The 14,034-nt window shown below is 55.0% G+C and overlaps 1 protein-coding gene across 1 annotated transcript; it reads right to left on the bottom strand.

Moving 5' to 3' along the window:
- Nucleotides 1-459: 459 nt before the first annotated feature.
- Nucleotides 460-11,302, bottom strand: LOC125697058 (maestro heat-like repeat-containing protein family member 2B). Its single transcript, XM_048953683.1, has 32 exons — nucleotides 11,227-11,302; nucleotides 10,875-10,949; nucleotides 10,467-10,588; nucleotides 10,205-10,327; nucleotides 9,900-10,065; nucleotides 9,647-9,745; nucleotides 9,381-9,532; nucleotides 8,887-9,030; nucleotides 8,276-8,368; nucleotides 7,922-7,991; nucleotides 7,693-7,806; nucleotides 7,517-7,590; nucleotides 7,065-7,184; nucleotides 6,810-6,917; nucleotides 6,461-6,620; nucleotides 6,292-6,332; nucleotides 5,974-6,115; nucleotides 5,512-5,564; nucleotides 5,075-5,182; nucleotides 4,688-4,807; nucleotides 4,394-4,516; nucleotides 4,104-4,259; nucleotides 3,760-3,882; nucleotides 3,385-3,464; nucleotides 2,842-2,977; nucleotides 2,633-2,725; nucleotides 2,151-2,246; nucleotides 1,853-1,976; nucleotides 1,541-1,650; nucleotides 1,002-1,154; nucleotides 614-768; nucleotides 460-511 (listed from the first exon to the last, which is right to left on the bottom strand). The coding sequence occupies exons 1-32, from the start codon at nucleotides 11,300-11,302 to the stop codon at nucleotides 460-462; spliced, it is 3,561 nt and encodes a 1,186-aa protein (XP_048809640.1).
- Nucleotides 11,303-14,034: the final 2,732 nt, after the last annotated feature.

Raw genomic sequence — 14,034 nt, 5'->3', positions numbered from 1 at the left:
GCTAGAAGAAAAACTTCATGGTGGTGGTAACAGAACAGTGGAACGGGCTGCCCAGAGAGGTTGTGGGGTCTCCCTCTCTGGAGACATTCAGAACCTGCCTGGACACATTCGTGTGTGACCTAATCTAGGTGTTCCCAGCAGGGGGATTAGATTACATGAGCTTTTGAGGTTTCTTCCAATCCCTGACATTTGGTGACTGTGATTCTGTAACTGGTATGGAGAAGAGACAGCAGCTATTGAAATAAAGACTTGGTTTAAAAAAAAAAAAGGTACTATTTTTATATATATATATATTTATTTATTTATAATAAATAATACAATTTTTAAGCTCATCTTCTCTTTTCTCGTTCTCTTCTCTTCTTTTCTCCTTTTCTCCTTTCAAATTTCCCTTTTCATTCCCTTTTTCCTTCCCTGCTCCTTTCCTCTCCTCCCTTCCTTTCTTATCCTTTCTTCTTTTTGCTATTGGCTCCATCGCTGAAGACAAAATTCTCTTATTCTCCTCCATGTCTCACTAGAAAAAGTAGAGTCGCAACTTGAGACTATTCACAAAAAAGAAAAGCTGCCTCCTCCCTACATCCCTCTGCAGCAACAGCAAAGGCGGGAGTGCCAGTACCTGTCCGTTGGCCCAAGCGGCCGGGAGAAGTTGCTCATCACGGCCTCAGTGTGACAGCGGGTGAGGATGACCACCGCCTGGCACAGGAAGGGCAGGAACGTGCTCTGCTGCGCAAACGATGTGATGCTGCGCAGGATGTAGAGGATCGGAGGCACCTGAGAGAAGAAGGGGAGAAAGAATGACTTGCTGCATCCTGCACTCTGCAGGGCCCAACCACGGACATTCAGCGCATGAGCAGTGCCTGCTCCCTTGACATGCTGCCAAGTCCTAAGCCTGAATTTCATGCCAGCTACCCTGGTCTCCATGCCCTGAGCACAAGGGGCAAACGGCACAAGTCATAGTGCAACAGCCAGCAAAAGTCCAAGACACGTGAAGGAAAGTCTCTTACGTTCCAACTGATGTCCTTCCCGTGCATCTGCAGGAAGGTGGTCATCCACTTCCCAGCAGCACGCACACGCACTCCGTTGGCTTTCCGGATCGTCTCCTTGATGGCAGTCATGAAGTCAACGGTGCGTTCTAAGGGGAAGTTCCTGCACACGATCTGCAGAGAAATGAGAAGCGGGAGAGATCTCATCACTGCTCTGCTGCAGCTGTCTGTACCCTGCTGTTTATACGGAAGGCGGTTGAGCCTTCTCTCAACTTCTGCACCCATGGTGTTTGCTTACATGCAAAGCCTACCTCCCAGCAGCCACAGTCACATGCATGCAAGTGCACACACACACACACAAACGCACATCATGGAGTCAGCTCCTTGCACTGGGTGCCTGAAGGCCAGACGTAGCTCAGAGCCTCCTGCTACTTGCACTGGGAAAAGAGCACTCAGGGTAACAGCTCATTTTGGAAACAGTGTCAGAGGCTGGGAGCAGCACAGGGTCGTGCAGAAGCCTACACACAGAGATCACACCACCCCTTCTTGGGTCCACATACCATGGCCATTTTGGATGTGGTCTGAAGCTGAGAGGCGATGCTGCAGGCATGCAGCCCCTCGCACAGGCTCCTGATGTCACCCATCTCGATGTCTGTGTTGGTCGCTTTGGCTGGAAAGAGCACAGGGAGAAAAGGGAAGTCATGCTTCTGGAAATGAAACTGCATTCCACGGGGGAAAGACAGAGGACAGGGTGGGGACAAGAAGAGAGCTGTGCACGGTGCCTCTCCCTCCTGTAAACAGGGCCCAGCCCGTGGGGCTCTGGTAGTGCTACAGAGGAGGGCAGAGGGCTGGAGCGTGCCTGCTCCACTCACCTTGGATTCGCAGAAGGGAGCTCAGACAGGTGACAGCCAGCTGGCGGGATGCGGGCATGGGGTCACAAGTCAGAGGCGCCAGCAATCCCACCAAGGAGCCAAAGTGCTCACAGGCATCTCTTCTCTGCAGGGGTGAGAGGCAGGAACAAAGCTGTAGACGGCCCCAGCTCTCTCCAGCTTCTCCCATCTGTGCCTTCCCCACGCCATGACACAGCATGCACAGCTGGGCAGAGCTCGCCTTCAAGCTCTGGGGCACTGGGGAGGGAGCAGGGAGCACGCGGTGGGGCTCTTTACTCACTTGAAGCTCTTCACAAACAGCCAGCAGCTGGGAGCAGGTCTGCAGGGCCCTCTTGCGCTCCCACACGTTGCTCGATACCATGGATTTCTGCAGGACCTGGAGTAGAGCATCTGTCTCACTGAGGATGTCTTTGCTTTCCCTTCCTGCCACCCCTCTCCCTGTCCCCCCTTTCCCAGCACTTTCCCTTAAGGCCTGCCCTGTTGCTCCATGTGGCCTCCTGCCTCACTGACCACCGGCACTGCCGCCCCGCTCTCTGCAGACACGCCTGCCTCCTAACCCAGGAGCTTTTCCTCGGCTGTGGCCTCCAGGGGCTGGCTCCTGCTTTCCCCCTGCAGGGCCCATTTCTCTGCCCATTTCAGCTCGCAGTGAGCTGGCACATCAGCAGGAGATTTCTCCCCCTCTGATCCTCCTCTCAGTCCCCAGATCTCTGCCCCCGCTATTGACAGGCACCATGCTTTCTCCCTTGCCCCACGAATACTCACATGGACTATGTTCTGGAAGAAGCCACCGCTGGGCTCTGTCTCCAGCAGGACCACCATGAGCCGGCCCAGAGCTCTCAGTGATGTTTGCTGAAGCTGAAAGCAGAAGAGGGGAGTGACGTGTAGCATCACGGCTGCTGCCAGAGCAGAGGTTGTGTGTGCTGAGGTAGGGTTCTGACCGAGAGGTGGCCGGGAAAGTTACGGCAGGTTACCTGCAGGTACTGTGCTGCTTGCTGTGACTTCCTGATCTTCAGCATCATCTCTGCTGAAGGGTGTGTCACGATGTTCTTGCAGCACAGGACCAACATCTCACGCAGGTCCTTGCTTTCAGAAGAGGGCTTCAGCTTGCTGAGAGGAGGAAAACAGGAAGAGAAATCAGAAAGGGTATTTACCTCTCCAGACTGGTTCAGACAACATCTGAGTTTCTCCTAATTGACAGCTACAAAGCCAATACCCCCACCCAGCTCATGCTGCTGAGCACTGCCTTCAGTTCCAGCAGCGCCCACCTCCTCCCCGGCAGCAGTGAACCACCTCCTGCTCTGGAGGGAAGGAGACCCCAGCTCTCCCTCTCTTCCCTGCCAGGGCACAGGAGCACCAGGGCCTTTCTCCCTGCCCAGAACCTCAGCTTTGCTGGGCACAACAGACCAGCCGTCTCTCCTGCTGTAGATGTGGTTCCTCCCCCCCTGGCCCCTCCAGGCCCTCAGGAGCTACCCAAAATGGGGATCACCATCCTGACTTGCTACCTCAGCCCTTACCTCAACTGCTCCAGGGCCAGAACCACCTTGAGAGGCACTGGGGAGACAGGCATGCCCGAGTAATACTTCTTCATCAGGTCCTGCAAGTCCCAGAGAGACAGTGTCAAAGTGGGCAAGGGGCACACAAGAGCTGTTCCACCCGGCCCCCAGACAGGCACAACTGCCACACACCAGCCCCATCACTTTCCTGTGGAAGCACTGCAGGATGCAGCAGCTGGTGCACCCAGCCCGCTGCCCAGCCACTGCCTGCCAGCACCCAAGGTCCCCACCAGCTGGAGACGTGTAACTGCTGGACACCTGCATGCCTCCAGGGAAGCGAGCCTTGTGGCGCAGCCCAGAACTCCTCTGCAGACAGCCCCGTCTCCAGGCACTCACCATCAGGATCTCCAGCAGCTTGCTCTTCAAGGAGGGGTTAAAGCTTGCAGAATCACCCACAGCTTGGTAGGCAGAGCTGCAGTCGGTGATGCTCTGCACCAGCGCGAGGTTGTTCTGCAAGTCCTGAGGAGCAAGAGAGAAGAACATTCTTTGAACTGCGGGAAGGGACAAGGGCTGCAAGGGACACACGTGGGGACAACGCTAAGGGAAGGGCTTGGATCTTTATCTGGGCACAAACAGTTCCCCGAGGGACCTTTGGAAAGGAAAGGCCCATCTCAGCATCCCCCCATGTGGAGAGGCTGCAGAGGGGCGCTCTGACACCCTGGCACGCTTTGAGCTCTCACCCGGCAGCTGCAGCTGTAGAGCATCAGGACGTTGCCCACGATGTCTCCCTCCAGGTGGGCGAGCAGCTGTTCCTTGGAGGCACGCAGTGCCACGCTGCCGTGGGCGAGCATGAGAGCGCTGCGTGTGGCATGAGCTCTCGTGCTGTCCAGCTCCATCTGTGTGGGAAGAAATGCCTTGAGACACTCGCTAACGGCCCCCAGTGCCCCGCGATGCTCCTGGGCTCCCAAGGCAGGAGCTGCAGGGAAAATAAGGCAGAAGAATGCCAAGATGGAAACCCGTAACGCTTTACCTTCTTGCGCCTGGAAATCCTGGCATTGCGGCCTTTGCACAGCCTGGACGCAAACATGGTGAGCGTGGCCAGGACTGTGTGGAAGTTGTTCTCAGCAGCATGGCTGAGAAGAGAGATGATTCCCTGCACAAAAGAACAAGGGGCCGTTGGCACAGGCCTGAATCTGCAGGTCTGCTCCTGAGCAAAATGGCAGCAGTGCAGAGGTTGAAAGGCCCGGAGCAGGGCCAGGAGAAGGCCTCTGCCCCAGGGCCAGAGCAGGGATGCTCACAGGAGCTGGAGGAGAGGACAGCTCACCTGGGCCTCACGTGGCTCCTCTGCATTTGCCTCCTCCAGGTGCTGTAGCAGCTTCTCCTGCACGTGGAGGACTCCCTGACAGGATCCCAGCACCGTGCCCAGAGCCTTGTACAGGAATGACTGCAGGGGAAGAAGCTGAGATGTGGCAGCAGCTTAACCTGCTGGTGGAGGGCCAGGTGGGAAGGAGCCAAGCTCCCTGGCGGTTGCTGAGAGCAGCTGCGGGGCCGAGCTTTAGCCATCCCCAGGCAGATTGCAGGGAAAGGCCCTCTGGGGGGCATAGACTGGGGAAGCAGCATCTGCACCCGCGTGGGCAGAGCACCAGCCGCAGCCCCAGCCCCAGCTGGACACCTGCAGCTGCACCGCTGGGTAGAGCCGGGGGGAACTCACCTTTTCTGCAGAGCTGCTGGCAGAGCTGCTCAGCCGCTGGCTCAGCTCACAGCTCAGGGCCTCGATCCATGCCTTCTCCTCTATTGTGTCCAGCGACGCCTTCAGGAACTGTTGGAGAACAGGAGAAGACAATGTTCCCTTGCCCTTTGCCTCTTCCCTCGCTCCCAAGTTGCTGCAGCCCTCTGGGGAGAGGTGCCTGGAAGAACAGTCCCTCTCCCAGCTCCCCCAGTGTTCCCTCCATTAAAGCCACCCACCCTCTTCTCCTAAGACCCCTCTGGGCTTGGGACAGAGCAGAAGAGGCAGCGCCACAAAGGCGTGCGGCCGCTCCGCAGCAGCGCTTGAGAGGCTGTTCCTGCCCCACAGTGGCTCACGTGGGAGCGGGGCTACTTGGGGCAGGCAAGCACTTCTCTGCACCGCACCTCCCGGCAATGCTGTACCTTTAGCAGACGGCGCTCAAACTCGGCAGTGTCCGGGAAGCTCTCATCTTTCCCTGCACAGCAATAGGAAGACAAAGACCCTTACTTAGGATCAAGGCACAGAAGAAGAGCTGCTGCAAACCTGGCTTGGCCTGGGCACTTGACACTACCAAGCTGGGACCTGCACCACCTCCACAATGACCTGTCCCTCCCCACAAACACTGCCTCCACAGGAACACGGAACTAAGTGCTCCAAGGCTGCTGTCTGAGGGGACATGAAGGGCCCATCCACGTCCTGGAACGGGCAGATCTCTGGTGGGATAGGTCCCTGGGCCTCAGTGCTGACTCCCAGGAATGGGAACAGCAGCAGAGCAAGAACTGGCCTGCAGGCAGTGCTTCCCCTCTGCCATGCTACAGAGCTGCATTTTCACTCCCCCCCTTCCCTTCCCTGCCTCTGCCTCTTCTTCCCCTCCAGTGCTTTACCTTCAAGACACTGCAGCAGCAGGGGGATCTCAGTAGCCCACATGGCCCCCACAGCCCTGTGGAACCTGCTGTGGAGGTTTTTCATCAGCAGTAAGGCAGCAGCTTGGAGTTTGCTGCCTGCAACAGGGCTGCCTGCCACCACCTGAGTGAGAGCAACACAAAGCAGGGTCACTTCTGCAGCAAGAGCAACGGCTTTCCCCCAGGATGGAAGCAGCTCGGCTCTGCTCTGGCAGGCAAGGAGCAGCCAACAGCTTTGCCCATGGCCATGCTGCTTCCTCCTGGGTGCTTGTGGCACCGGCCTCTGGAGCATCTACTCACCAGCAGTCGTGCCAGCAGTGTCTGGGGCGTCAGCAGTGGGCCTGCAAAGAGAAAAAAAGTGCTGAGTAAGACTCCAAGACACTGTGTGCCCAGCCACGCACACCTCCGCTGTCCCTTCTGGGTGCTACCACAGGTCAGCAGAGCTCACTGAGGGAGTTTTTGCTCCTACCTTGAAACATGGAGCTGACAAAATGGGGATCCAGATGTTCTATCGGCCGTCCTGTCAGCTCCTCTCTCTCAGCCAGGGCACAGACACAGCGGGAGACTGGGATCAGCATGCCTGTGTACTGCGCTGGCACCACAAACAACAGCAGCCGCGGCCACAGGAGCTGTAGGGAACGAGGCAGTTGAGCAGGTCAGCATTCCTGCCTCTGCTCAGAGATGAAGAGGACTCTGTGAATTTCCCTGAGTCCTGTGTGCTTCAGAGCACATTGGAGGAGAGACCTGGGGTCCTGGAATGGGACGAGGAACACGTGAGGGAAAGGCAGGGAGCAGCAGCAGGGCAGAGCGTGACTTACTTTGGACATCCCTCTCACAGAGACGTCCAGTGATCCCAGGATGTCCATGCACAGCTCCTGGAGAGCTCCTTCTTCCTGGGCTTCCCGGGCAGAAAGGTCTCCGGCTGCCTGCACAACAGTGGTGTTGAAACACTGGTTATGCTCAGTTCTCAGGAGCCTCTCAGGAGGCTCAGGTGTGGCCTCAGCGGTGCTTCTGTATAGCAGCCTCTGAGCAGCACGGGTCTTCCAAAGGAAGATGCTGCCCACTGCCCTTACCCTTCTTCCTGTGGCGCGGCTGAACTCCCTGAAGATGTGCCCCACCACATCCCAGGCTGAGCAGATCCGGGTGTTCGAACTGAGCAGATCCTTGATGAAATACAGAATAGCCGTCCTCACCTGCAAGGGGTCAATTATGGGTGTGATTTTCCTGGTCAGAAGGCAAAGGGAAGCCACCTGCTCATCGGGGCAGCCCTTTGGGCATGAGCAGAGACAGCAAGAGCACTGGAGAGGCTTTAGCTACTGAGGTGAGGGCCAGGCCTTAGCACCAAGCTGTGCGCTTTCCATGCATAGCACAGGGACCTGCCCGCTCCACTCTGCCTGCTCTCCCCACAGGAGCCATCATGACCGTGTGACCAATGCCCCAGCACCTCTCTAGTCACCCCAGCCCTGCCCGTGCTGGCAGCAGCATCACCACCCCGACAGCGCTTTCTTTTCCCCAACCAGCTCACCCGGATGCTGGGGTCGCTGCACAGACGCTGCACAGCCTCGACGACCTGGGGCAGCATCTCCGTCATCACGGGCTCTGCAAGAGATGCACAGAAGCATGAGCGGAGCCACAACACAGATGGCAGAAGGGAGCCCTGGCAGTCCCAAGGCGTGGTACTGACCAACCCGTGGTACTGACCATCAGAGCGAGCCAGAGCACCCAGCAGACCCAGGGCTGCCACGCATCCAGGCTCCCAGTCATCGCCCAGCTGCGACTGCAGAAACAGGATGGTTTCCTCTGGGCAGATCCGGGCTGCAGGGAGGAAATCCCACGCTATGTTAGCAAGAACCTCACGCCCATTCCTGAAGTTTGTGAGAGAGGTTTTGGCCAGGGCAGCGCCAAGCATGGCCAAAGCTCCTCTCCTTACCCTGCAGCATGATGCAGTGGGTCAGCTGTGCACGACCAGCCTCGCTGTGCTGCTTGCTGTCGTCATAGAGCTGTGGGAACAAGGTCCATTTGATACAATCACATCAGCACTGAGGACGGAAAAGACACTGTGCTGCCCGCTCTCGTCTCCCTGGGCACTCTCGGGAAGAGGGCAGGCAGACAAAACCCAGCCCTCCCCACAGCATCCCCGAGAGTACATGCATGGCTCTGGACCTGCCTTGAGCATGCAGGAGCTAAGGCTGAGCCGCCTTATTCAGGGGTCAGAGCTTTGCAGTCCTCCTGAGACTTAGCCAAGAGGGAAACTGCTGTGGGTGCAAGGATAGGCTCCCCTTACCTGGTAAAACACGGCACTGGCGACGTCCAGAAACTTGTCCCCTGGGATTACAGACTCAATGCCCCCTAAGGCCTCCAGGAAGATAGTGAGGCTCTGCAAGAGAGCAGGAGAGGAAGAAAGGGATGAAGCCACATCTAGCCACTTGGGAGTGGAGAAACTGTTTCCCGATTGTTTCTCTGCAGGGAGAAGCTCCTGCACAGGCGTTCTTGTTTATCCCCCACCTCCCAGCGGCACCAAGGGAGTCTCTCTGCTCTCAATCGAGCCGTGTTTGGGCATCATTTGCAGGCATTTCCCACCCAGCAGCCCACTTCTCCCCCATCAGATGCAACTGGATGTGGTCCCCCCAGTTGTTAGCATAGAGCTCCTCAGGCACTCAGAGCCCCACAGTGGTGGTGAAACTTCCCATCCCCAAGAGATGAGCCCCAGTGATTCTTGGTTCCCTCCTGGCTCCTGTCTGGGTTGTTCCTTCTCTGACTGAAGAGCTCAGGAAGCCTCAGAGCTCCCTTGAACACCCATTCCTTCTTTCTCCAAGGGCTCCCCACCTCCTCCCTGGCCCCTCGTGGCATTTGCACGGGCCCCACGTCTACCCTGAGCCCTGCACAACAACTCACCTTGGCCACCCTGCAAATGTCTTGGATCTCCTGACACGGGTGAACGAGCCAGAGGAGCTGCTCCCAGACCTGCTCTTGGTGCCGCTCCTCTTGCAGGAGAACCTCCAACATGGCAGCCACAGCCCCAAGGACGGCCTGTTTGTCCTGGAGAGGATGGCAGAGGCCCGGTATCAAAGACTGAAGGTCTGCCCTTCCTACACAGAGGGCTTTCCCCTTCCCCTTTCCCTTCCCCTTCCCCACACCCCCACGCCCAGCAGGAGATGGGCTCGCTCTGGAGGGCAGGCAGCTTTTCCCCATACCCTCATCCCCAGCTCTTCCTGCCACAGTGCTGTGACATGCAGCTGCTCCCTGGCACAGAGCCACTTCAGGGCCCTTTGCAGAGCCAGCCCACTCCCTCTCATCACCCCTCAGCTCTCAGCCCACTGGGCACAGACAGAGCTGCCGACATGGGTGCCCCTGCTGCCATCCTGGGCTGGGAATGCAGCAGTGCTCACCTGTTCCTCCTGGCAGTCTTGCCAGTTCCACACCACAGAGAAGAGCAGCTCGTGAAGGTTTTCACAGATCTGCTCTTTCTCCATGGCAGGCCAGGGGCATTGCATTCCTGAGGACAAGTAAGTCTTGACTCCATCCAGCCACTGTTTCAAAACTGAAAAAACAAAATAATTTAAAAAATAAATTATTATTATTTTTTTTTTTAAGAGAGTGAGAAAACGGAGTCTGTGAGAGTCTGCAGCAGGGCTGCTCTGGGGCCGGCACTCACCAGCACAAGCGATGCGCAGGATCTGGCCACTCTTCACCTGGCCCACCACACTGCGCAGGCCTGCCAGCATCAGCCACACAAAGGGGATGCACTGTGGAGCTGCAAAGAGGAAGGAGAGGGCCACAGTCAGAGCCCCGGCAGCAAGGTAGGTGGACAGCAGCCCTGCAGCCCCCAGCTCAGTGCAGATCACACTCAGAGGGCAGAGACCCCTTTCCCGGTTGTTATAGATGTCAGGAGGTTGAGGGTACTCTACCATAGGTGCTGAAGAGTTTGCTCAGGGTGTTGAGCACAAACTCCTTGGACATGTCCCCCGCGGCCTTCAGGTGGCTCTGGAGCTCAGCCATCACCAAGGTGAAGTGCGTCCGAGCCAGAGCCACCAGGACATTGCTGGCAGCTGTCTTGACATTGCTGGTCACGCCCTGGAAGAGAGACACTGGTGACACGCGGCCCAGGAGACTGCCTGAGGCCCTTGGAAGAGCTAAGCCCCCACCATCCACCAGCAGAACACCAGCGTGGGCAGGCGGTTGGTTCCCTTTGCCTTTGGGAGTGAGCCCTCACCTGGGCTGCCGTCAGGTCCCGGGACACCTCTGCCAGCAGCCGGTTCACCACTCCGCACGGCGGGCGGCTGCTGTCTTGGCACAGGGCGCTCTCCAGCTCACAGTACGCCTGCGCTCGGTCGCCCTGGGGACAAGGATCAGTCACGCTCGTTTTGCCCGCTGCCACCCATCGCTCTGTGGATGTGCTGCCGGGCCTGGCACCCACGGCACCGTGGCCCTGGGCCAGGAGGGCAAGGGTTGCTGGTTGGATGTCCCCAACTCACCTCCTGATCTTGCAGGCGCTGAAGCAGTAAGGTCGCGGCGCAGGTAGGGACAGGGCTTGACACCCTGCTTCTCTCCCTGCGACGCGTACGCCTGGGCACGCAGCCCACACAAGCAAAGAGACCTGGAAGGAAAGAGCAGAGCAGCTGCTGCAGGTGTTGCTTGGAGCCAGGGCCGAGCACCCGGCCAGCTGTGGGAGGAACGCTCCTCCAGCTCCACAGCGCAAGGCTGCGTGTGGTTGGCGGGGACAGGGGAGGGAGCTTTCCCCTTGCTGGGGTGCTGGGGAAACCACGGTGAGCAGCTGCACTCGGCAGAGCAAGGACAGCGCTGCTGGCACGTCCTAAACAGACACTGGAGGCACACGTGTGCTCGGGCAGCGTCGTGGTGTCCAGAGAGGTGGAGGGACTCACCTCGAAGGGCTCTCAGCCTCTCCATGATAGCAGGATGCCTCCAGATAGACACAAAGCTCTCTCTGGTTCCACTTCCTGCGGGTCCCACAAGCGGACTGAGCCACCGCTCCCACCGCTCCACAAGGGTGGATGACGCAGCCACTGTGACACCACACTGCAGTGTCACCTCACAGAGAATGAATGACACGCCCCGGGCTGGGGACCAGACAGGTCCCCAGGGCAACCCTGCAGGCCCTCAAACACAGTGCGCTTGTGTGATGCAATCGGCTCTGGGGTTCCTGTTCCATGCTGATGCAGGGAATCACCTCAGCAGGTGATGGAGAGCCCCTGCCAGGGAGCAGCTGCTGGGCACCGTTGCCCGGCGTTGTCTTAGTGACTGGGGACTCCATGCCGGGAGGCACTGAGGCCCCCATCTGCTGCCCCGACATCCTCTCCAGAGAGCTCTGCTGTCTACTGGGGGCACATGTCAGAGATGTTAAGGAGACTCCACCGCATCTGATCAAAAATGAATACATTAATAATAGAGAAAAATCTTCTTTATGGTGAATGTAACAGAACAGCAGAACGGGCTGCCCAGAGAGGTTGTGGGGTCTCCCTCTCTGGAGACATTCAGAACCCACCAGGACACATTCGTGTGTGACCTAATCTAGGTGTTCCTGCTAAGGCAGGGGGATTGGACTGGATGATCTTTCAAGTTCCCTTCCAATCCCTGACATTTAGTGAAACACATCCCTCTCACAGAGACGTCCAGTGATCCCAGGATGTCCATGCACAGCTCCTGGAGAGCTCCTTCTTCCTGGATGGTGTCTTGTTCATGATGCTGCCACCTTGTTCAAAGCAGAGGTGGGAGGTTCCTTTTTCCCCCTTGTTTGTTAGTTTCTAAGCCTTTTGCACATTTTTCCAGCCATGAGTCAAGGCTGTTCAGGCAGTCTTCCCTCTTTGGTGTTTTTTGGACAATAAATATGTGTTGTTAAAATGGAAGGTTAAATCACGAAAGAGGGATTGCCTGCGCTACTGAAAGCATTTGTGTTATTTGCTCAGATGCACCCCTGGGAGCTGAGATCTAGGAGAAAAATCTCATTTGATCCATAGGTGCTATACACTTGAAAATGTGGCTCCTCAGTGCTATCTTGGTAAATCTCCTTCAACATGCTTGAATTGGATGCAGAATGTGCAGTCACCTTTCTTGATCAAAGGAGGGGTTTCCCTAAAGCTTACTCTTGAAATCCGTGGTTACGAGTTTGCTTCAGTCACCCATGCACTGTGCAATGGTCAGCAAAAAGTGTTCAGATTTAATGTCAACAGCTCTTGGTATAACACTCCTTCACAGCAAAGCTGAGCAATGAGAAGAAGAGGCAAAATCTGCTCAGTCGTGATGAGTCGTGTCTTGTCCTTTACCAGTTCAGCAGAGCACAAAATACCCATCTCTTCAATGAGGAAAAGGGGTAATGAAGCAGATGCAGGAGCAGGAAACCAAGCTGGAATGGGGACTTAACACCAGGTGATAGTGCCCTTTGCAAATGAAACAATTCACTAGAAAGTGATTTCCACCTCTCTGTCCCCGAAATGTCCCTTGACTTAAACTGAAGGCACATTTTTCCCCTCCAAAATTAGTACATTGGTAACTGGGCAAGAGTTTATCTCCTGATTCCACAATGTCCTTCTCTCTTTCAAATTTGTATTTTTATTGCACCATTCCAAATACCTGGATCGCTACCACTGCTGCAACATTAATAAAATGCTCTACAATATGAACAAATTACTGTGCTTTGAGTGCTATTAAAAAAAAACAGCAACAAAAAAAAAACAAAAACAACCAACACTGGCTGCTGACAGCTTTCCTGAGAGAAATGAGGATAATAGAAAGTGCCTAGAATGATTGTGTCCTTCTGAGGTCTGATTGCATGGAAAGGTAGCAGAAGACCTGTTAAGTCCCCTGTAGGCTGACACTTGGGCAGCTGTCAGTGACATCAAGTTCCTTGTCCATCTCATCATAGTTTGTGACTACAGCATACTTATTTAGTTGCTCTTGAGCTGTATAAACTCAGTTTTTCCATCACACTGGCAAGCAGTTGGCATGCCTTGCCTTTTTCCTCCATCTTAAGACTAGACAATGAAGCCACAGAGCATACAATAGTGGTTATTTTCCTGTGTCGCTTGGCATGAGCTGGAGAGTACCTTGGACTGATCCTGAAAAAATTCTATGGCAGACTTCTCTAACTTGGCTCAAACAAACTTCAAATAGCATATCTCCTAGAAAATAAATCTGCATTTGACTGATACTAAGAGGTCATGGTCCATCAACTGCACTAAAATGTTTTTAAAGCTGTCCCAATGTGCGCCCATACAATGAACCAGGGAGGCTCCCTCCAAGGTTTTTTTCTATCTGGTACAGAAAATGTATTTATAAGTTCACTTAGATACACACTTATTCAGCAGGCTGGAGTGATTCCAAATTAAGTGGGTTTTTAATTAAAAAAAAATCTACCTAATTATATCTTTTTCCTCATGAGACAGAAACAGATACAAAGGTGCCATTCTGACTTCTCTAATAAATAGCTTGCATTTTATTTACTTATTAAGACCATTTAGTGCTCCAGAATAGTCCCAGTTCAAGGGCTGTAAAATGCCCATTTTTTATTATTTTTCAGTGGCCATTTTCCCCACTGTGCCTGTTGATCTCATTGAAGAGCTGAGGCATCCGCTCCCAGATTTCTCATGTGCTAAGTGTAGCGGAGCGGCTGGGTGGCATCACAGGGGGAAGGAAGTGAGGGGGAAAAGGAACAGCAAGAGGAAAGAGGGGAGGAGGGCACAAACGGACAAATAGATAAAGTGGAGCATGAACGCACACTGCAGGGATGCACTTTTGAATAGGAAGAGGTCTGTACAGCAGCAAGATGCATACCTGGAGATGACAGATGTGTTCCCCTAAAGCACTAATCTGTTGTCTCAGTTATTGTTCTGGGTCTTTTTCTCCCCTTCTGCAAATACATGCTTTCATTTCTGACAACAAACACTATGCTTTTTGATTGAGGATCCAGAATACTGTTGCTATTAAAATAAATTAATATGCATATATAGCACTTTGTTGTGTATGCACACAAGTTGTGTGTATAGTCACTATGGATTACTGCCCCAGAATGTGCCATCGTAAATTAGA

Source organism: Lagopus muta, chromosome 1, assembly GCF_023343835.1.
Source record: "Lagopus muta isolate bLagMut1 chromosome 1, bLagMut1 primary, whole genome shotgun sequence".
In the NCBI taxonomy this organism is placed as follows: Eukaryota; Metazoa; Chordata; class Aves; order Galliformes; family Phasianidae; genus Lagopus; species Lagopus muta.
The sequence above is the reverse complement of the archived record's forward strand: the minus strand, read 5'-3'. Positions and strand labels throughout refer to the sequence as shown.

Coding starts and splice junctions, on each gene's coding strand:
- LOC125697058 (XM_048953683.1), bottom strand. CDS start 11,302: ATGTCGGGGCAGCAGATGGGGGCCTCAGTGCCTCCCGGCATGGAGTCC. Junction 7,807..7,921: donor CCACTGCATCATGCTGCAGG/GTAAGGAGAGGA, acceptor TCCTCCCTGCAG/CCCGGATCTGCCCAGAGGAA. Junction 6,918..7,064: donor GCCGCGCCACAGGAAGAAGG/GTAAGGGCAGTG, acceptor ACTGTTGTGCAG/GCAGCCGGAGACCTTTCTGC.